Source organism: Neoarius graeffei, chromosome 22 (genome assembly GCF_027579695.1).
Source record: "Neoarius graeffei isolate fNeoGra1 chromosome 22, fNeoGra1.pri, whole genome shotgun sequence".
Lineage (NCBI taxonomy): Eukaryota > Metazoa > Chordata > Actinopteri > Siluriformes > Ariidae > Neoarius > Neoarius graeffei.
In genome coordinates this window covers 13,790,845-13,815,221 of record NC_083590.1, presented here as the reverse complement: position 1 = coordinate 13,815,221, position 24,377 = coordinate 13,790,845, and the positions used below count along the sequence as shown (strand labels likewise).

The 24,377-nt window shown below is 40.5% G+C and overlaps 1 protein-coding gene across 3 annotated transcripts in view; it reads left to right on the top strand.

The window, feature by feature from the left end:
• The first annotated feature begins 13,949 nt into the window (after nucleotides 1–13,949).
• Nucleotides 13,950–24,377, top strand: part of LOC132870660 (NACHT, LRR and PYD domains-containing protein 3-like) — a 46,697-nt gene continuing 36,269 nt past the window's right edge. For all 3 annotated transcript variants that reach the window (XR_009651165.1, XM_060904413.1, XM_060904412.1), the window contains exons 1-4: nucleotides 13,950–14,100; nucleotides 17,962–18,103; nucleotides 21,689–21,805; nucleotides 22,158–22,277. Coding sequence is in view for 2 of the 3 variants with exons in the window: in XM_060904413.1 (XP_060760396.1) it covers nucleotides 18,051–18,103; nucleotides 21,689–21,805; nucleotides 22,158–22,277 (290 nt within the window). In the remaining variant the exon portion in view is untranslated. The remainder of the gene's footprint in view (nucleotides 14,101–17,961; nucleotides 18,104–21,688; nucleotides 21,806–22,157; nucleotides 22,278–24,377) is intronic.

The following is a 24,377-nucleotide window of genomic DNA, read 5'->3' as shown; positions in this document are numbered from 1 at the left end:
TGAGGAAGCCCCGAGGGGACTCACGACAAGGCACATTTATCACTTTGTCCTTTGGTTGGTATTTAATATCCACTCCCTGAGCACTTTATTAGGAACACCTGGATGGAACCGCCTTGTTGATGAGGGGGTTCACTGGAGAATGGCCAGACTGGTTTGAGCTGACAGAAAGGCTACAGTAACTCAGATAACCACTCTGTACAATTGTGGTGAGCAGAAAAGCATCTCAAAATGCACAACACACTGAACACTGAGGTGGATGACCACGTCAGGTTCCACTTCTGTCAGCCAAGAACAGAAAGCTGAGGCTGCAGTGGGCACAGGATCACCACAACTGGACAGGTGAAGAGTTAAAAAACGTAGCCTGGTCTGATGAACCTCGATTTCTGCTGAGGCTCACAGATGGTGGGGTCAGAATTTGGCGCCAACAGCATGAATTAGTGTTCCTAATGATGTGCTCTGTGACTGTAGATTAGAACTTTTTGTTATAGGGTCAGACCAAAGCTGTTCTTTATTTTCTCTGATATCTGACTCTATTTTTGTATTTATTTACTGATTGATTTATTTTTGTTGGTATTAGCTGATCAAATATGGGATCAGCACCATCCCTTTTACTGAAGCAAACACTACTTACTGTACATCTTGTAGCACAATCGTATCAGTCAAATAGATTTTAAAGAAATTGATATAAACGGTGTGATTATTTTTGTTGTATAAAATTGTACTGTTTACAGATTTAACAAAATGTTACATAAAACTGGCTTCATAAACTTATCTTTATTTGTAATTGTTCTAATGAAGTTCAAATTTATATAATTTTTTTTTAAATGAAATTGTCTGAATTTTGGAAAATGAAAGATTTTTGCATTTCAGCCATATGAATGAAAACCAAAACCAACAATTTTTAAATCTTTTATATTTTTAGTAAAGATTTTCACTTATTTTGGAAAAACTTGTGAATTTTTCATTTTAAGATTTACTTTGAAAAGTACATTTTATTAAAATTACATTTTAAAAATCTCCTAAGCTTGCAAGATAAAATGTAAATTTATTTTAATTTATCTAGAAGTTTTCTCTATTTCTTTTCTCTGTTTATCTGTAATGATGCTGATGGAATCTTAATTTCCCTGAGGGAACCCTCTCGAAGAGATCATCTCATTATCTCTAGCCGCTTTATCCTTCTACAGGGTCGCAGGCAAGCTGGAGCCTATCCCAGCTGACTACGGGCGAAAGGCGGGGTACACCCTGGACAAGTCGCCAGGTCATCACAGGGCTGACACATAGACACAGACAACCATTCACACTCACATTCACACCTACGGTCAATTTAGAGTCACCAGTTAACCTAACCTGCATGTCTTTGGACTGTGGGGGAAACCGGAGCACCCGGAAGAAACCCACGGGGAGAACATGCAAACTCCACACAGAAAGGCCCTCGCCGGCCCCGGGGCTCGAACCCAGGACCTTCTTGCTGTGAGGCGACAGCGCTAACCACTACACCACCGTGCCGCCTCGAAGAGATCAATAAAGTTTTATCTAATCTAAATGATAAAGTGGAACCCAGTTGGCATAATTATAAATGTACATCATGCATTTAAACTATGAGTTTTGTGTTTCATGATTCATCTCATCTCATTATCTCTCGCCGCTTTATCCTGTTCTACAGGGTCACAGGCAAGCTGGAGCCTATCCCGTCTGATTACGGGTGAAAGGCAGGGTACACCCTAGACAAGTCAACAGGTCATCACAGGGCTGACACAGACAACCATTCACACTCACATTCACACCTACAGTCAATTTAGAGTCACCAGTTAACCTAACCTGCATGTCTTTGGACTGTGGGGGAAACCGGAGCACCTGGAGGAAAGACGTGGGGAGAACATGCAAACTCCGCATATATACAGTGGAGATATATATTTCATTCCAGAAAAAAGTGTAAGGCAGTGAATCCCAGGGCAACCTCCAACCCTGGCTCTGCTATTTTTGGTTGTCTGTTGTAATAAAATTACAGATGTAGACACTATGTAATAAAATTAATGTGTTCCATTTTATTGACTCCAGATTTAAGACCTGTTTTAGTGCAGAAATGCCATCAGAAAATCCAGTGGAACATTTTCCTGTGGTGCATGTTAACATCATTCAGACTGATTTTAGGCCTGGCTGCTGAAAATTAGAACAAAGTGTACCTTTTTATATCTGCAAAATAAAACCTGTTTCATCACAGGAATGCCATCAGAGAGCATCGAAGAACATCCAGTTTTTTAAAATTTTCTGGGGGAGGCCCAGACCCCCCTAACAGGAGGGAGACACCCCCTCACGCCCCTGCCCCACACTCCGCCCACAGACCCAAGGCACTGCTTCACCCCTTTCCAGACAGAACATGAGTTCATGGGTCTCATCCACCAAAAAGTTCACCTCCACACACCAGGGATTACTAACCATCAGTTCCATACAAATATCACCACAACCTCACCCTTTAAAGCTGCAGTCAGTAGGATTGAGAAGACAGTGGACTTGGCTGGAAAATGGCAATGAATTTAACTTCCAGGTCCTTCCCTCTCCACTGTGATACCAAACTGATTTTTTTTTTTATTCATAGCATTTTTCATCCTGTAATCAGATTATCTACTTTTTTATCATCAAAAACCTAAACAGCTTTCAACTTGTATGTCACAAGAGCAAGTGTAATTTGATGTTTTTCCCATTTTTTAACCACAATATTATCCTTGTTTTCTCAGTCCTAAAGATCTACTTCTTGTCTTTGCAACCATGAGCCAAACTCATTCCAGCAGGATCTTGTTTAAGCTTCTGTCTGTATTACATACTGTATTATCTTGAAGAAATCACACATTGTTTTGAAATAAATGTGTATCATGATGAGTTTCTCTTGAAGGTATTTTCTAACAATAGCAGTATATACCACAACTTGTGCTTCAGTGTAACATCGCCATTATAATCAATAAATAAATACAGTGGAAACTCTTTATATCGGGGTCCTTGGGAACAGGGGACTTTGTTATATCAGGTATTTTTGTATATCAGCAGTCAATAAACAATACAAAACAAAGGAAATTGATTTCACTGGGACCAGAGGAGAAAAAAAGTGTTATATTCGGTATTTCATCATATGGAGTTTCCACTGTATATAATCATGTACAGAAATGTTCAGGCAGAATGATAAAGACTATATTTTCATGTAGAAGGTTCCTTTATATCAAGTCTACAACGCATCAGAAATAAATAGAAAATTACGGATTTCCAATTTCAGACACAAGAGGGCACTTCACAAAAACTATAAGCATGGGTTTCCTCCGGGTGCTCCGGTTTCCCCCCAAAACATGCAGGTTAGGTTAACTGGTGACTCTAAATTGACCGTAGGTGTGAGTGTGAATGGTTGTCTGTGTCTATGTGTCAGCCCTGTGATGACCTGGTGACTTGTCCAGGGTGTACCCCGCCTTTCGCCCGTAGTCAGCTGGGATAGGCTCCAGCTTGCCTGCAACCCTGTAGAAGGATAAAGCGGCTAGAGATAATGAAATGAGATTATATATATATATATATATATATATATATATATATATATATATATATATATATATGTCGGGTGTAGCTTCTTTGAACTCTTCTTGTCCTTACACTCTCCCCTCCAAGATTTAATGGCATCCCGACATTATGATTCTCAGCACTGTAAAAATAAAATTAGTCAAGCCAACTTAAAAATGTAACGCAACCTGCTGCCAAAGGATTTTGTGTAAACTCAACTCCGGGCCAAATAGTTGTGCTGACTTGCTCTTTTAAGTCGACACAGATGAGTATTTTATGTTGACCTTACTTTATTTAGCAAGTTTAGTTGAAATAAATTGAAATAATAATGCCAATTAACTTAGAAGAGCAAGTTGGCACATCATGGTTCTAAGTTGAGTTTACTCAAAATCCTTTGGCAGCAGGTTGCATTACATTTTTAAGTTGGCTTGACTATTTTTTTTTTTACAATGATTTAGTGTGCATTACGTTTTTTAGTTAACACAAACCTCTCAACACTTAAGTTCTACTTCACTTTGCCTATTATTACACAAATCTTTTTGGCTCATATATGCCTTTGAAAGGCCAACCCATAGTAGGCATGGCGAAAACTAAAAAAAAAAATCTTGACCGACCACCGAGCCTCATTAACCAGTTAAAGTCGGTTAACCTATGAGTTTAAACAGGGATGCAAATGGCGGATGCACCTTTTTCACGGCTGAATCGCGCAGACCCGATTTTTTTTTTTTTTACGGGGGGCGTTGGAGTGTCTGAATAATTTCATCAAAGTAAATTCTGTATTAAAATTACTAAATAAGCAAATGCCTTACAGTCCATGAAAAATAGGCAGTATGAGAAGAAAATGAGTAAATCAGAAAGCTGCCCACGTTTTCGCGGAAGCTGCGCAAACGTGCGCAGCTTTCTGATTTACTGTTTTTCAGACAAAAACATACATATTTACAACCCTGTCATTATCTGGAACTGAGTTTAAATTTCGAACATTCTTAAGATAAAACGTCCTGCATAGTCTCTTTATGATAAACGTCTTAATGCCACTTACCCGTGAGGTTATCAAGTAGACATTCTTCTTCGGGAACTTCCAGAGGTATAGTTGAGATACCCATCCTGCAACAAAATATTTATAAGCTTTCAGGCTCTTGTAAGCTTTGACGGCTTTGCCAGTGTAACACGATTCACGATTAACGAGAAAATTGTAAATGTCGTGGTAGGCCAGATCGGGCAAATCGACGACACCGCAGCTCCGAATTTCCCTGAACAAGGATTGCGGCAAGTTGTACAGATCTGCAATCCCCAACCTGGAACACTTTTCCACGTAACGCTGCCTCATGTCACCTTCAAGATGCTGAACAAATTTAGACAAGTAATCACGCGATGTAGATGGGGTATTTTCCAAATTTTCTTGGGGATTACTGCCTGGATCCATTACGCTCGTGCAAGGTAAACAATCCTGATGCCGTCCAATATGCTGGAGTGGGCAGAGTACACACATGCGGGTCACGTGACTGCACATCCTCTATACAACATCTAGTGTCAGTTTCCACGGACTTCTCACTCCACCCGACCGTTGAAACTTTCGAACTTGTGAAGTGCGCATGCGCAGTGGCATCGGTTAAGGGGTGTCAATCAGCACTTGAATATAAGTTCACTTAACTTAATTTTCCAATTCCTATGAACTTGTGGCGAAGGAAAGGCGTCTCAACTATTTATTTTTAGTTACTTGAACAATTAGAAGGGAACTTTGTTCATTCAACTTTGAATCCTTTTTTCACTCAACAATTTTGCAAGTTACATTTTTTACAGTGAGGGGCAGACTGGCCATCGGGAGTAGCAGGAGTTTTCCCAGTGGGCTGGCAGAGAAAAAAAATACAGTTGCGCTGGCCTTTAATATGATAAGCAATGTTAACAGTTTCTCTAGTGTCTGGATAATCAGCATTGGCTTACATGGGCGTCAGTCGTGGGGCTGTTGGCCAATCACAGCCGAGCCGAGGGTTTCGGTCCGGCCCCCTTCTCCCTCTTCATCTGTCAATCAATTAATCAGCCGTGCAAAAATGGAGAAGAAACGCAAGGGAGGAGGACAAAAATTAAGAGAAAAGAAAAGGCACGCACTACAAGCAGATGCGGCCAAGTGTCAGAAACTGACAAATATATTTTCTGCTGCTGCATCATCTGCACCATCCTCAGTGGCACCTGCAGCTCTTGCGTCAGCGCCATCTGGAGGACAACATGACCCGGAGGGGGATGCGACTCAGGTGGGCGGCTGGAATGTTATAACATTATTTAGCTAGCTTTCTAACTTTTAGCACAATGCATTTAGGCTAGTTTGGCTGTAAAAACATCATTATTGTGTATGCAGAGGCGATTCTAGAGTCTGTTGTGGCCCCAAGCAAAAATTTCCAGGGGGCCCTTCTGACCAGTGTTCATCACCAATCAGTCCCCCAGGATTCCGCAGGCCTTTTTTGTGATTGTTGCAGGCTAAAATGTCTGATGTTGCGGGGTTTTTTTCCAAAAAATTGCGATGAAAGTTTTGGTGTTTTTTAGGTTTTTGTTGCTATTACATTGCAGGAGGAAGTGAAAGTTGCGAGAAATTGTTGCGATTTTCTCTTTTTGTGATTAAAATTGAGTGATATGTTTATTACTGAAAAACTATTGATTAAAAAAACAAAGACACTGAGAAATGGTCCTATAAACATCTTTACCAATATAAAAGATTACCAGGACTACAAAAATGCAGAAAAATAGGCTTTACTTATCCAAATGCACCTGTTGGTTCAAAAGTTAAAGTGCATAGAACCTCACAGCACAACATGAAGTTACCTTAAAATATAATATAAATGCCTCAGCTTTCATGTAAGAAAAAAAACTATTAATACTAGTACTGTGTGCAGGCAGTCTCTCCTGAAGACCAAATTAAACAATAATTATAAACTAATAAAATAAATGGCTCAGGCTTCATAGAAGAAAAAAACAATTTGAACAGAATCTCACAGTATGATGCTGAAGCTGCCTAAACAATGGAAAATAAAATACCATTTTGGTAAAAATGTTGGCATCCATTTATTTCTTGTATTAAGTAAAAAAAATAATGTAAAGTGCACACAGTCCTTCACTGTAAACATAACACACTTTCAGTAACAGAATTTAAGCCTGTAAAGGATGTGCAGTCACGTGACCTGTCCGTGTTTACTCCACCATATTGGACGGCTTCAGGATTGTTTACCTTGCGCAAGCGTAATGGATCCAGGGAGTAATTCCCAAGAAAATTCGGAAAATACCCCATCTACATCGCGCGATAACTTGTCTAAGTTTGTTCAGCATCTTGAAGGTGACGTGAGGCAGCGTTACGTGGAAAAGTGTTCCAGGTTGGGGATTGCAGATCCGTACAACTTGCTGCAATCCTTGTTCAGGGAAATTCGGAGCTGCGGTGCCAGCGATTTGCCCCATCTGGCCTACCACGACATTTACAATTTTCTTATTAATCGTGAATCATGTTACACTGGCAAAGCTCTCAAAGCTTACAAGAGCCTGGAAGCTTATAAATATTTTGTTGCAGGATGGGTATCCCAACTATACCTCTGGAAGGTTCCAAAGAAGAATGTCTACTTGATAACCTCATGGGTAAGTGGCATTAAGACGTTTATCATAAAGAGACTATGCAGGACGTTTTATCGTAAGAATGTTCGAAATCTAAACTCAGTTCCAGATAATGACAGGGTTGTAAATATGTATGTTTTTGTCTGAAAAAAAATATCACAAATCACCGCTATCTTTATCTGTGCAGAATTATTATTCAATGTCAGATATAAATGTATAGGGGTCACAGATATGTCCAGCTTCTATATTCAAACAAATTAAAAAATATATTTTCTTGCACCTCTATGTGCCTAAAATAACATACATATTCTTTTTCAGTACTTTACACAATCTGATTAGCCTAGTAAACTAGACCCACCCGCCTAGCGGCCAAAAATATTTTTTGCCTAGCGAATGGGTCTAGCCTCGCACCATATAAACAAAAACACCCCGGGCATCAAATCGTGCCCGCCAATCTCAACGCAAGGTTTTTGTTTGAATTCTTTGGGCGGGCTTTTGCAGGAGTGACGACAAAGCTGCACGACGCTGGAGAAAGCGCAACAGGGAAGATGGCTACGGGCTAGTGAATAGCGCGCATTTGACTCCGCTTTGGAATCAGTTTTAGAAGAATTAGACTTGGAGTTTTCATTGAAACATGAGCAGGAAGAGGCTCTCCGCTCATTCCTTTTCAAGAAGGACGTTTCGCTGTTTTGCCGACTGGCTATGGCAAAAGTCTGATCTACCAGCTGGCTCCGCTGGTAGCCAAAAGGATGGGCTAGTTTGTGCAGTATGAAGAATTAATAAACAGTTTTGAAACATTACTTTTTGATTGTTTCTTATTTTCCCGTTATTTTAAGTTTAAGGGAAATTATTTCACCAAACACCACTAAATAAAAACTCTCAAAAACAGTTTAAGCAAACCCTTGAAAAACACTTGGAAAAAATGTGTATGTGGTTCAGACTCCAAACTTGTGGTCATTATCTCCAAACTTCTTAATATCTAGAACCTGTTTATTAATTAATACGCATTTTGAAAAATTATTTATTTCAAGGCCTCCCCCACTGCTTTCTGTTGCTCTGACTATGTCACAGTCACTGTTGCACTGATTGGTCAGAGCGTTGGCCTATACGCACAGAGACAGTTTGAAAGACAGCGGGTTGTTCCTCCTACCCGCTTCGGAAATGTCTACGGATCGAGGCCAGACTAAATATTCACATTTAGTCTGGCTTGCCAGGCTACAATCTGATAGGAAGAACTTTATAAACAAGTTATGCATTTGTATACATATTTTATTAAGAACATTAATATTACACGTCCATGTGAAAACCAGTTATATTTTTTTGATCACAACTTGGTGATAGGTGGTGCAGTATACTACAATTATACAGCAAGTTCTAACTAGTATTTTGAAAAGACCCCAATGGTCCAATAAAGTGTGCAGTGACTAAAAACAGCGTCTCTCCTCGTCTGGGGGGAATCTATAAAATGACAGGCCCTCCTTTTGGCCCTGTCTATTGGTACAACCAAATGCTGAACAAGATATAACCATTCTCGAAAGATCTACTCCCACACACTTGATAATTAGAATGGGTTCATCTAAGTTCTATGCGCGGCCATGGCGTCCAAGATGGCAGATAAACAAATATCACGTGACCTCGTGACGTCATGTGCACGCTCTCTATATAAACACTGACTTGCACATGCAGTGTTGCCAGATACTGCTGACTTTTTCCAGCCCAAAATATGTTCAAAACCTGCCAAAATGCACTTAAACTGCCCAATCTGGCAACACTGCGCACATGCTGCTTCTCTTGAACGTATACACGGAAGTAAGGCAGAAGGTAGTTTGTCGACGTCACCTCAAGACGACGCCAACGATTGGTCAAATTTGCGGGAAAGTTGCGGTGATTGGATATAATTGCAACACTGCCCTGAATTCGCGGGCATTGGTTGAATTTGCATTGAAGTTGCAAATCACAACATCGTGAAATCCTGGAGGGTCTGACCAATATGTTATAAATAATCTGACACCAACGAAAAATGTATGAAACCAAAGTTTTTAGGCCCACTTTACACGGGGACGGTCTGAAACAAAAATGCAAAAGTCCGTTTTCGTTCTCACTTTTTTCCGCGTCTACACGACCGTTTTCAAGGAGGAAATCTGCGTCTATACGGTGACACATAAATGTGTGGAATTCAATTGGATGTGCATGCCAGGCGGCTTAGTGGTGCTGTGAAAGACCTCCACTATGTCTGCATGCATGCGCAACGTCTTCCGTCTTGTCTGATCTGCACATCTGCACCGCGAAACCTTTGACTACTCTGCCTATGGCTACTCGTGAGGTTGCCAGAGCAGCTTGAAGGTCCGTTGGATCGATGTAATCAGACATGCTGTAGCCGTTCTATATGAGTGGGTGGAGCACAGAGGACAGCAGGACAGAGATCAGGTTTACAAATAGGCTTTATTGCCACACTTTTCAGTCTAACAATATTTTTAAACCAACAGAGACACACGCAACCGGCATCTAGCTTGGGGATGAGTTTCTCTGCTCTCCCTCTTTAAATAGGGCGCGGTCACTGGGAAGACACACAAACACAGGTTAATTGACATCAGGTGTAGTGATTCTGCCACTTACCTTCCCTGACTCCACCCTCCTGTCACAGACCGGCGCTTGACCACACCCCCGCTGCCACACATGCTCTTACTATGACGTAAACGGGTACCCGACGTGAGCAGATCCGAGCAGAGTTTCGCGTATTGGGTAGTTTAGACGGATATGCAATGGGAGCTGTTTTTAACTTATCCACTCTGGAAGGCGTTTTCAATTTTTTCCGTTTTTCAGCCTCGAAAACGCCATCCCCGTGTAGACGAAAGGCACTTCCGATAAAATATTTAGTCGTTTTTACCCGACAGCGTCCTCGTGTAAACGGGCCCTTAAATTCCAAATGTGAAAATACAATGGTAAAGAACAATAAAAACAATAAAAACAATAAAAAACAAAATAAATAAGCCCTCGGGCCCTGACTCTCGGGGGGCCCCTGGGCCAGGGGGCCCCAAGCAGTTGCCTGCCTTGCCTGTTCACAAGCTGCGCGTCTGTGTGTATGGACTAGGGCTAGACGGTGCTCAGTGGCATCAGCCAACATTGACATCATGGCTAAGCATCTAATAAAATAGCTGAGCATCTGATCTAACATTATCTCTTTTGTATTTCACTTAAAGCGAGTGAGCTACATGCTGCTCTGCTGTCTTAATTACTTTGCTAATTTATCAACATTAAAATGAATGTCAGTTTTATTCTTTTGTGTGGGTATTGTTGGATAATATGTAAATTGAGACAGTCTATGTGCAGAGGAAATGTGTACTACTGTATTTTTCTTAAAGTCTAGCCTATTATTTGCATTTTGTAAAACTTAAGCTGTACTTTTTCAGTATTAAGAACATGTAATTGTGCATATCTGAGGCACAGTAGGCTAATGTGTTTGACATTTTTCTTTTTAACTTAAATGAAAGTTAAACCTGAAAAACAGTAAAATTCCTGTTTGAAACAAATATTAAACAACATGATGTAGGAGAATGTTCTTCAATACATTTAAGTAAATTTTGACATTTCAAGTGCATTTACTGAATATGGGCTACAGAATAATATGCATTTGTTAATAGGGCTACAGAATAATATGTTCACTCACATGCAGCTTACAAAAAATCAACTTAATGGTGACTCAGATGATGCGTGCTGTTGGTGTATACTATTCAACATGTTCTCTTTTCACAACACTTGCAGGGTTTTGGATGAATTAAAACCTCATCTTTTTGAAGCATTCAGACAAGACCATCACAGCCTTTTACTAAACCTGGTTTAGAGACCACTGTGTACTTGAGAATCAACCACATATAGTACATTACATTTTTGCCTGTGTTTACTTATCAGTTAAACCACAATATTCCATACCTATATTGTTTATTTTAATGCAGCTTTTTGTCACCTTTTCATCCGGGAATTCCCCAAAACTTCAACCAAATGCCTCTACTCATATCTCCTGCCAGGCTGAGCCACCATTCCAACAGAGGGAAAGTGTCAGGGAGGAGAGCAGCCTGTACACACTCGTCGAGGTAAAGGCATGTACATACACATATTTAAGAAAAATCATCTAGAGTAATGAATAAAACAATCATCAAAATGTGTGTGATGCTTAACACCATAATAGTGTACAACTCTTAAATTCTACTATTTTAATATTTCACTGATAGTGTTGTTTGCTTTACTAACATAAATAATACTACTCTCTTATCTAGAGTGAAGATAATCATAGCAATGGTGAGGGTGCACCTGCACAGCAGTTGCCAGAGCCCAGCACCAGTGACATGATGGTAAAGTTGATAATGTTTTACTGACTAGCTGTATTTTTAGTCAAATGAAAAATATGGGCTGTATTTCTCAACTTTCTGTAGCTACTATCTAGTTGTAATAAGTCTATTACTGTCTAAGGATTCTGCTACCAATAGTACTGCTAGGCCTAGTATACTAACATAACATTTTTTTAAACCATCTTAGCCCTATTATCAAAAAATATATATATTTTACTGATAGTTTGGTTTAATGGTTTACTAAAACAATACTAACGGTACTAATCTCTTATTTAGACTGAAGATGATCCAGCTACTGCTAGAGAAAGCCAAGCCCAGGAAGTCAGTGCTCTCTCTTCAAAAGGTGATTTTTTTACAAGGCCAAAACCAGAGGACTTAGATTATTTCTTGAGTCATCATCCCCAGCAGAAGGCAGAGAAGGCTATAGTGCAGAGAGCTTTTTCTTGCAAAGATGGTACAAATAGGAAATGGCTTTCATACACTGAAGACAGACAAGCACCCTTCTGCTTCCTTTGTATGGCATTTGCTAAGGCTACAGATAGCAGTTTGTTCATCACTGGCCTCATCATTCACCTCCAGCATCCGCCGCCATCATCCACCTCCATCATCCTCCACCATCATCCACCTCCAGCATTCACCACTATCATCCACCTCCAGCATCTGCCTCCAGCATCCACCGCCATCATCCGCCGCTCTGGCCCCTGAGTGGGCCAGTCAGGTACTAAATTCCCGGGCCACTTTTTTGCCCCAGTCCGCCCCTGCAGCCAGTTGTGTTGAGAAGTGCTTCATTTCTCGAGGCTTCACTTGCTCACTAGAGACACCTGCTGGTCAAATGAATAATCACACAATCATCCAGAAAGTCCAGAGGCTGGAGCACAGCAGTTCATCAAACCAGGGTTATAGAAAGATACATCTGGAAATATATTCTAAATATCTATATTCTGAATATAACTTAGAAATGTAATAAATATATGCAATCATATTTTATTGTATAGGATTAGTATATTTCATATATTTCAATGTCTTATATAAAGGAATTGAGTAATAGATCATATTAATGGTATTACTACAGCTACAGTTGTGTTTAGTGAGAAGGAGGAAGCAATGTGCTTGTGAAACTGGACAGAAGAGCCTGCGGGACTGATGTGTTTGCGGGACTGATAATTATTTAACAAGGTAATTTCATTGGCGAGTAACAACAGGGGATCCAACTGGTTGAGGCCCAGGTCCAGCAGCTCACTGAACCCCTTGTCCAAATCTCGACTCAGCATGTCACACCTACAGCATCCCCAACTCCAGTGGCATAAGTTGTTCCCCTCATTCCGCAGCCTGACAAGTTCACAGGAGACCCTTCCAGTGTAGAGGATTTCTACTTCAGTGCTTCATCTATATGGCCGATCAGGAGGGCACCTCCAACCAGTCCATAATCACCCAGGTCCTGGGTTTGCTCAATGGCAAAGCCCTCAAGTGATCTACAGCTGTATGGGAGAGAGGCAGCGAATCAATCTCTTCCTGCAACCACTTCATCACAATGTTCAGTAGAGTGTTTGACAATGCCCCTGAGGGAAAGGAGATCGGAGAACAGCTACTGGCAGCTAAACAAGGAGGGAGACGAGCGGTGGAATATACCCTCAAGTTCTGAATGTTGGCTGTGGGGGTGGGGGGAATGAGGCTGCATTTTGCCAGGGCCTCAGTGTGGAAGTACTCACCAAGATGGCATGTCAGGATGATGCCATGTACTATGAAAGCTAAGTCGAACCGGAGTCAAATTCCTTGTGTGTGTAACATACCTGGCAATAAAGTGCTTCTGATTCTGATATGACGTGATAATGTAATAATCAGGATAAAATGTGAAATCTTTCTCAGTTGCTTTCTTTTGTCTTTTCACAAACAGATTTTATGTGAGATTGTTATTATTAATGACCGCATTTTTATTCTATTTCTTGGTAAATAAAGTGGACTGGACTTGCAGTGTAACTTCAGAACAACAAAATGTCAAGAGTCTCCCTGAACGAGTAAACATTTCAATTTCAGTGTTTGCTTTTTCAATTTAAAATGTAAGTCTTTTAAGCGTAGTGGTTAGCGCTGTCGCCTCACAGCAAGAAGGTCCGGGTTCGAGCCCCATGGCCGGCGAGGGCCTTTCTGTGCGGAGTTTGCATGTTCTCCCCGTGTCCGTGTGGGTTTCCTCCGGGTGCTCCGGTTTCTCCACAGTCCAAAGACATGCAGGTTAGGTTAACTGGTGACTCTATTGACCGTAGGTGTGAATGTGAGTGTGAATGGTTGTCTGTGTCTATGTGTCAGCCCTGTGGTGACCTGGCGACTTGTCCAGGGTGTACCCCGCCTTTCGCCCGTAGTCAGCTGGGATAGGCTCCAGCTTGCCTGCGACCCTGTAGAACAGGATAAAGCGGCTAGAGATAATGAGATGAGATCTCAAAGAGCCGAATCAAAGAGTCGATTCATTCCCTGAACGACACATCACTCGGAGTGAATCAGTTCTCCTGAAGTCAAAGTGTTTCTCTTATAGCTGAAACGCTGTTTTGTTGCTGTTGGGGGAAAGAAAGAAGAACTCCAACCCCAGGCAGAAATGGTGACATTAATGAAACACAACATGGAGTGTTGAGTAAAAGTAAGTGATGTGCTGGAGAGAAATGTGGTTGTATTTGACTGAGCTCATGTAAAAACAGCAGTAAAACTGTGTCCCGTCAGCAGAACTGAAATCACCTGAGAAGGTGTTTAATGGCTAAATACAGGTGCAATGTCCTGGCATCAGTGACCAGTGTTTTCTCATCAGGAGTGTCTTTAGGCTGAAAAAAAAAGAGTGTCTTTAGGCTGCTTTCTTCCCTCTGCATGTTTTTCAGACACATGTTGTTTTCACTGTGTGTGTTGTGTAAATTCCAGCATTTCCATTTAAATGTACTGACTGCAAAGGCATCTGAAATTTTATGTATTATATATATATATATATATATATATATATATATATATATATTATATATTAGTGTATGGAATTTTCCTATGTCTCACAAGAACAGTATCATGCGGAAGAGATTTGATCATTGAGGTGCTGAAGGTTGTTTTTTTTCTCATGACAAATAGTTTTGCTGAACTGTGGTGTGACCGGTTCGACCTGTCTGGGTTTTAGAAAACCTGTGTGGACATGGAGTTACTCAGGATTACACTCACTGATAGGAATGCAGATCTAAACAGTGAACATTAGTTATAGGGACTGTATGTATAAAGACAGTATTCAGATCTTTACAGATGGAGCAAAGGATTTGCAAGCAGATGCCACAGGTTCTGCAGTTGCTGTGCCCAGTTACCAGGTGGAAATTAGTCTGAGAACTTCTGATGGTTTGCATGTATGTACGGTGAAATTGTTTACCATAATGTTGGCATTAGAATGGACTGAACAGATAAACTGCAGAAATATATTAATCTGTAATGATTCCGTGTCAGCACTTACAAGCATGAAGACAGCTTCAGCTAGAAATCATCAAGATCTGTTTTATGAAATCTTGTTTACCAATTCAAGAATGGTTAATCAGGGGAAAAATATCACATTCATTTGGGTTCCAGCACATTCAGGCATCCAGGGGAACGAGAGAGTGGACAAATTCACAAAAGAAGCAGTCAAAAACGGAACTGTTAAAGTGACCATCAAATTCTCAAAATCAGAGGGAAAAGCATAGTGTGGAGAAAGGCAAATCAAGAGTGGCAACAGTTGTAGGATAATGGGAAAAAAGGAAGACATTTGCACTCAATCCAAAACAAAGTAGGCATGTTGAGAAGCAGGGGATCAAACCAGAAAGAACAAATAATAATAAGCAGGCTGAGGCTTGAACACAACAATCTTCACAGTACTTTTAACATCATGGGAAAACATCCAATGGGTTTCTGTGATCAGTTCCACGAAGCTGAGACAGTTGAGCATATCTTTATATCATGCAAGAAATTTAGGATTTAGAGGCAAGAAATGATGACAGAGCTACAGAAAATCAGACAGGTAGAGGACAGTATTAAAAGTATATTAAAGTATGGAGGCACTGCTAAGGGGAGGAAATGGTTGTTTATGTTTATATGAACAACTGGACTGAAAAGACTGCTTTAAAACGAAGTGACGATGATGTGGAAAAATCCCTGGAGATGGCTGTAATGCAGCATTGTGGATACCACCTGCCGTAAAACCTTAAAGAAGAAGAAGACGACGACCTCGGAGAGTTTTGAGTCGCAGGTATGTAATTTGTGGTTGACATTCATGAATTATTTCTTGGTTGCGCTGTAAGATGGTCACACCAATGAAAGCTCAGAGACATCTCAGCAAATTAGTGTTTTAGTTTTTATGACTGGTTCTTTTTGCACATCCAGTGATATCATGCGTTCAGTGTGACCGATAAACTCTCGTGGAGTTGCAATCGTCAGCCTTTTCAGACTTTAAACCAACTTTTGATATCGTGGACGCTGTACTCCCCTGGGTCTTTTGTTTACTCACGCAACACCGGAGGAAAAGAAGGAAAGGGAAACGTGCTGGAGTTCTGTCCTGCTCATGACAGAGAATCAGGAAGTCTCCTCTGCCCATCATCCTGCTCGCTAATGTTCAGTCTTTTGGAAAGCAGACTGGACGAGCTGCGTGCACAGATTAAACACCAGAGGGACATCAGAAACTGCTGTGCTTTGGCGTTCACAGAGACATGGCGCCCTGCATTCCCGACTGTGCAGTCACACCGGAGGGTTTCACTGTTTACAGGAGGAGTGTTTTTTTTTTTTATAGTTAACTCTTCGTGGGCCACAGATGTTTGCATCTTAGCAAAGCATTGAACTGAACTAGATCTGCAAGACAAAAGATGAATATATATTTTCTCTGGGGGCGGCACGGTGGTGTAGTGGTTAGCGCTGTCGCCTCACAGCAAGAAGGTCCGGGTTCGAGCCCCGTGGCCGGCGAGGGCCTTTCTGTGTGGAGTTTGCATGTTCTCCCCGTATTCGTGTGGGTTTCCTCCGGGTGCTTCGGTTTCCCCCACAGTCCAAAGACATGCAGGTTAGGTTGACTGGTGACTCTAAAGTGACCGTAGGTGTGAATGGTTGTCTGTGTCTATCTGTCAGCCCTGTGATGACCTGGCGACTTGTCCAGGGTGTACCCCGCCTTTCGCCCGTAGTCAGCTGGGATAGGCTCCTGCGACCCTGTAGAAGGATAAAGCGGCTAGAGATAATGAGATGAGATATTTTCTCTGTTCTGCTCCTGTATTCTCTTTCTTTTTTTTGTAAAGTCAAAACATTAGGGGTGTAACTCCATCCTCACTACCATGGAGTCGAGCCCATGCATTCTAAGGCTAAGATAGCTAAGCGCTAGCTAGAATGATTTAGTTATCTGTCCAGAAAAATGATGTCCTCTAACCTTGCTCTATCTTGCAGTTGCACTCATTCGGCAGGCTTTCCTTTTCTTTTCCACTAGCGGGAGAGCTGAGTTTGCCATCTTTGCCCATTATGACTTGTTTTGGTAAAAAGTAGGTCAGACACGCCCCACGGTGGTCATGTGATATTGTTGCTCACTTGCTTTGGCGATCTCCAGAATCATAAAATGCGGGACGCTTTTTATCTCTGCAAAATGTGTACACACAGGATGCGCACAGCAGTGAAACATCTCAAAACTCCAACAGCAATAGAAATAGAATGTTTTATCCAGAATTCAACTTTGCAGTCAGAACCTTTAACTGATGTGGAATTTTTTACTCCTACTTTTCTCCTCTTTCAGGGAGACCGTGAGCTGGACTAGTGAATAGAGTAAAGTCTGGCTCAGAAAACAAGATGCCATGTCTCAGCATTTTCAGTACAACTGACAAAATATATTTAGTATCACGGTCCATGTGATCCCTCAGTAAAAACAGATCATGGATCGTTCACGGTGTAAAACAGTCATATAATACACCCCTACTTTAGGCTCACAGAAATCATCTCTGTTTAGTGCAACTGACTTCAGACTGACTGACTACTGGATCAGAATTTATTCAAACTAAAACCCATTTAATGCTGGTAAAGAGAAAGTAGGATTAGACTTAAAGTAGCCCTTCTATTAACTGCAGATTATTTTATTCACCTCCTGGTTCAGCTTTTTTAGTGAAGGCGTCACAGTTGACCTGCTTGGACTTCAAACTGTGTCTCCTCCTTTCCAGCAGAAGTCTCAATCCCCTGATTACTGAACTGCTCACATCACCTCCTGTCTAGACAGACAGACAGACTGACTGACACACACACACACACACACACACACACACACACAGAGAGAGAGAGAGAGAGAGAGACTTGTCTTCTACATCTGATGGGACATGATGCTGCTGTACTGTATAACCACTAAAACTACTCTTACTCTGAATTCTCCAGCTTCTTAAGTTTGGAGTCTTTCACATGTGCAGTTCATTTGATGTGAAAGATTTTTTTTCTCCAATTTTAACAGAATGTTTGGATGTGCTTTTTTTTTAATTTTCCTAATTTTTAGGAGTGAAATTCATTCAATCCAAGGGCTCAGCGTCTTCAGGAGTCAGCAGTGAGTCCATGAGCTGTGTGTCCATACACTAATATTCAAAAATGGAGAGCCATTATCTGGACACAGATAATGTGACCCCACCCTCAGAAGAGCAGTAAGTTGCCATGTTCTAACATTTTAGTCATTAACTGTTCATATCTGAAATATGGAGTGAGTATATCTGAGAAGATAAACTTAACAAAAATTTATACTGAGAATGAAAAGTTAAGTCACCACTTGAAAAAATGCCAGATTCTGTTCATTGTTAGTAAAATTATGTTCTTATAAAATTAAAAATGCAGTCGTATAACACAATACACTAAAGCCACGATATGAATCATATCCCAGTACAGGCTTCACAGGACCAGACTGATGAGATGGTGTTGACACAAAACATGACATTTTAAAGTGTAAAACATTTATTTTGATTTGTAAAGGCAGCAAATCAAACCACTGCAATATCAATACAGTTGGGGTGTTAAACTCAGATCCTGTGTCAAATCCAGGTGTTTATTTTAACTTGCATTTCAGACTGTGGTCAATCCAGCCGTGATATAAACTGGAGTGCGTGTCGGGTGTTTTCAGTCAATGGGATGACAATCAGGTGTGAGTGGGCACCCTGTTTTAACAGGGATCTATCAAAGTCTGATCTTCACAAGACATGCTTGTGGAAGTGCACAGACAAAGGAGATTTCTGAGGACCACAAAAAAAAAAAAAGCACTGGTGATGCTCATCAGGCTGGAAAAGGTTACAAAACCGTCTCTAAAGAGTTTGGACTCCACCAATCCACAGTTGGACAGATTGTGAACAAATGAAAGAAATTCAAGGCCATTGTTACCCTCCCCAGGAGTGGTCAACCAACAAAGATCACACCAAGAGCAAGGCGTGTAATAGTCGGCGAGGTCGCAAAGGGCCCCAGGGTAACTTCTAAGCAACTGGAGGCCACTCTCACATTGGCTAATATTAATGTTCATGAGTCCACCATCAGGAGAACACCAAACAACAGTGGTGTGCATGGCAGGGTTACAAGGAGAAAGACACTGCTCTCCAAAAAGACCTTTCCTGCTCATCTGCAGTTTGCTAAAGATCATGTGGACAAGGATGAGACCAAAATATAACTTTTTGGTTTAAATAAGAAATGTTATGTTTGGAGAAAGGAAAACACTGCATTCCAGCATGAGAACCTTATCCAATCTGTGAAACATGGTGGTGGTAGTCTCATAGTTTGGGCCTGTTTTGCTGCATCTGGGCCAGGATGGCTTGCCATCGTTGATGGAACAATGAATTCTGAATTATACCAGCGAATTCTAAAGGAAAATGTCAGGACATCTGTCCATGAACTGAATCTCAAGAGAAGGTGGGTCATGCAGCAAGACAACAACCCTAAGCACACAAGTCGTTCTACCAAAGAATGGTTAAAGAAGAATAAAGTTAATGTTTTGGAATGGCCAAGTCAAAGTCCTGACCTTAATCCAATCGAAATGTTGTGGAAGGACTTAAAGCAAGCAGTTCATGTGAGGAAACCCACCAACATCCCAGAGTTGAAGCTGTTCTGTATGAAGGAATGGGCTAAAATTCCTCCAAACCAGTGTGCAGGACTGATCAACAGTTACTGGAAATGTTTAGTTGCAGTTATCGCTGCACAAGGGGGTCACACTAGATACTGAAAGCAAAGGTTCACCTACTTTTGCCACTCCCAGATATGTAATATTGGATCGTTTTCCTCAATAAATAAATGACCAAGTATAATATTTTTGTCTCATTTGTTTAACCGGGTTCTCTTTATCTACTTTTAGGACTTGTGTGAAAATCTGCTGATGTTTTAGGTCATATTTATGCAGAAATATAGAATATTCTAAAGGGTTCACAAACTTTCAAGCACCACTGTACCTTCAGATGGCTCCACTACAGATCTGCTGTGAATTCTGGATAGTGTGAAAATGTTAAGCAGTCGTGTTGTACAGGCAGGGCTCTACATTAACTTTTGAGACCACTTGTCCTGTTGGGCAAGTTGAAAGGAAATTTACTTGTCCGAATGTAAAGTTGACTTGTCCAAAGAAATATTTGAGAAACCCCCCCACAAATAAACTATTTGTAACCCAACAATCTTTACTGCATTTGTTTCCGAATTCACAACATATGCACAATATCTAGGAATCAAAAGTAATCAATACTTGATATATTGAGGCAAAAGTTAAAAAATATAGTAAAACAGACTGATTGATACCATAATTCAACAATTATTATGCTGAAGTTCAGAAGCAATATATTCCAGAAATTATGAACATAACATTTTAAGAACAAAATAACTATAGCCTACTATGAGATCCAGAAACACTAACCATTATATTTACACAGATCAGTACTCTGCAGTTCAGTAACAAATATCACAAAAAGTAACATTATCATAAAATTTATGACTTAATGAGATATCACTAGTTTGGACAAGAGAAACAAATAACAACAATGCTACAAATAAAACTAGAAAAGCACTCGGAGAGCACAGGCCTCTGCCAAGCAGCTCATCTCGCAATGATAAAGAATCCTTTAAAAAAATCCTGGATCCAGAAGGTGATCCGGATCCCCGCCAAAATTTAATGGATTGTTACTTGTGCCCAGTTACACCTCTGGAAAAAAATTCAGAGCAATCCGTTCGTAACTTTTTCCATAATGTTGCTAACAGACAAACCAACAAACCAATGCTACCGAAAACATAACCTCCTTGGCGGAGGCAAACAACTGATGATAACAAAATTGACTGATTAATACTGTAAATCACTGATTATTATACACTGAAATCTAGTTATCAAATCACAAGATAATATATCTTGTTATGAAAACCTCCACACCTCTATTGACTCACAGATGAATGGATACAAATAAAGTTTCTATTCATCTTCATCTATCAACCCTTGAGTTCTGCGTGTTCTGACCCGATTGGCCAAGCGGTATTGGCCGGTTTCACAAGTGGAATATTGTGCATGCGCACATCGCTCTTTCCGAATAGAAATATCCGGTGATTCATCAAAACAATATGTCAAGTGAGATGCTTCGAAAAAAAAAAAAAAATACTTAATTAATTAATTAATTAATTAATTAATTAATTAATTAAAAAAATATATAAAATATATGAAAAAAATATAATAGGCAGGACAGCCACAACAGCAAATGCCAATTACTGTGGCCCCTAACATGAAAAAGACGGTAGACAATTAAAAAAAACGTAAACATGACACAAAATTAAAAACAACAAATTATTGGTCCAACTAGACCTCGGGCTTTGTTGCATACTGGGCAAATAGATCGCCATGTCCTTGGGTTAATGTCGAGCCCTGACTGTTACAGGCTGTTTCAGTTTTATTGTTTCCAAGTTCACGCGGGCCGAATGAAATGAGGCTGTGAACCTGGAGTTTGACCCATGTGCCACAACACTTCCTTCTGATGAACTTCACTTTCTGGACTGTTCAGTCAGCGTGCTTTGAGGCAGTTAGGTTTCCACTCTATAACTCTGTGCTCTGTGGGCTATGACCTCTGGTGCTGCCACCTAGTATGTAAGAAGAGGTAGAGCTCATAAAGAATATTGAACAGAAATATCACAATTCATGATATGAGCAGCAAATTCATCTCTCCCAGTATTTTGTATTGTGATATTCGAGACAATGAAATTCTGTCTCATGTCTCCTCTATAATGTTGTACAGTAAACTCCAGATGAAGAGATCAGACTCGCCAGAACCCAGCTGTGTCTCCATGAAGAGTGAGGAGTCTATGGATCCTCCTTTCGACCTTAAAAAGGGGAACCCCTCATCTGTCCACAGGTAACATCCCATAATTCTCATAGTTAAAGTCACTGTAGAGAGAAAGACTGTGTTACACATTCCTTTATCCAGTCCAGATCATCATCAGCATTTTGATATTTATCAGTTTGTGAGACTTTAATTAGGTCTTAATGCTGCTACAATACTTTCACGAAACAGTTTAGCATAATTAATATCAATAACTGCACAGTTCAGTGTTTCACAGTGTCACATACAGGATAAGGCAGAAAGTGCATCTGGATGTGACACTAAGTCAGAGTAATTGCAAACAAGATAATTAAAATAACCAGTAATAATTAATAATAACCAGTGTAAATGGTGTATATAAAGGACTGTCTATAATGTTATACAGTAAACTCCAGATGAAGAGATCAGACTCACCAGAACCCAGCTGTGTCTCCATGAAGAGTGATGGGTCTATGGAATGTCCTCATGTGGTCTTTAACAGTGGAAACCCCTCATCTATACACAGGTAACATCCCATAATTCTTATTGTTAAAGTCACAGTTAAAGGCTGTGCTCCACTGTCATTAGCAGCTATTTTTGATTTAATATATAATTTCTGTCATTCTTCTGTCTTGTTTTTATGATATAATAGTTTGTCATTAGTGATTCAGCAAGACTTTCGGTAAATGCTTTTGAGGAGTGCAAACATGGATTAAGGTCAAAATATTTTACATTTAATGTCTTAAATGCAATATCAAGAAATGCTAACATCAGCAAAAAAAAAAAGAAAATGGAATGCTACTTATGACCGCTACTACTAAGACTACTACTACTACTACTACTAATAATAATAATAATAATGGAGCGGCATGGTGGTGTAGTGGTTAGCGCTGTCGCCTCACAGCAAGAAGGTCCGGGTTCGAGCCCCGTGGCCAGCGAGGGCCTTTCTGTGCGGAGTTTGCATGTTCTCCCCGTGTCCGCGTGGGTTTCCTCCGGGTGCTCCGGTTTCCCCCACAGTCCAAAGACATGCAGGTTAGGTTAACTGGTGACTCTAAATTGAGCGTAGGTGTGAATGTGAGTGTGAATGGTTGTCTGTCTCTATGTGTCAGCCCTGTGATGACCTGGCGACTTGTCCAGGGTGTACCCCGCCTTTCGCCCGTAGTCAGCTGGGATAGGCTGCAGCTTGCCTGCGACCCTGTAGAACAGGATAAAGCGGCTAGAGATAATGAGATGAGATGAGATTTCTGTCATTCTTCTGTCTTGTTTTTTATGATATAATAGTTTGTCATTAGTGATTCAGCAAGACTTTCAGTAAATGCTTTTGAGAAGTGCAAACATGGATTAAAGTGCCATTCCACCATTGGATGTATTCTTTGGCATAAAATACAATATATTTTGACACATATATAAACGGTATCACTAGATAGAGAAATCTTTTAGCTTCAAAATGATATATCAAACATAAATTTTTGACAACGACAAGTATATTAATTTTGCGACCAAAGTTACCTACCCTTTTAATTTCCGCACGTGATGTCATCGGCAGGTTCCCCTTCTTGTGTACCACGTGATGTGTGACGTGGCACACATTATCAGCAATGGCGGATAGAACGCGATAAAAATAATACCAATAAATCTAGCTAATACCAATAAATCTAGCTAACTGAAAGATTAACTCAGAATTTTTCGGTATTTTTTTTGGCCCCCATATACGAGGAGAAATGACTCTCTCATTTTGGGGGTTTCCTGGTCTAAAACTAGACCGACACGTGGTACACAAGAAGGGGAACCTGCCGATGACATCACGTTTCACTACCGCGTGGAAATTAAAAGGGTAGGTGACTTTGGTCGCAAAATTAATATACTTGTCGTTGTCAAAAAATTGTGTTTGATATATCATTTTGAAGCTAAAAGATTTCTCTGTCTAGTCATGTTGTCATAAAATATATTGTATTTTATGCCAAAGAATACATCCAATGGTGGAATGGCACTTTAAGGTCAAAATATTTTACATTTAATGTCTTAAATGCAATATCAAGAAATGCTAACATCAGCAAAAAAAAAAAAGAAAATGGAATGCTACTTATGACCTCTACTACTACGACTAATAATAATAATAATAATAGGGGCGGCAGGGTGGTGTAGTGGTTAGCGCTGTCACCTCACAGCAAGAAGGTCCGGGTTCGAGCCCCGTGGCCGGCGAGGGCCTTTCTGTGCGGAGTTTGCATGTTCTCCCCGTGTCCGCGTGGGTTTCCTCCGGGTGCTCCGGTTTCCCCCACAGTCCAAAGACATGCAGGTTAGGTTAACTGGTGACTCTAAATTGACCGTAGATGTGAATGTGAGTGTGAATGGTTGTCTGTGTCTATGTGTCAGCCCTGTGATGACCTGGTGACTTGTCCAGGGTGTACCCCACCTTTCGCCCATAGTCAGCTGGGATAGGCTCCAGCTTGCCTGCGACCCTGTAGAGCAGGATAAAGCGGCTGGAGATAATGAGATGAGATAATAATAATAATAATAATAATAATAATAAACACTGACTATAAACATATAATGAATAATAATAAACAATTAATAAACATTGAGATGGTCTAATAGGAAACAAAAATTACACTATAAAAGTTCATGA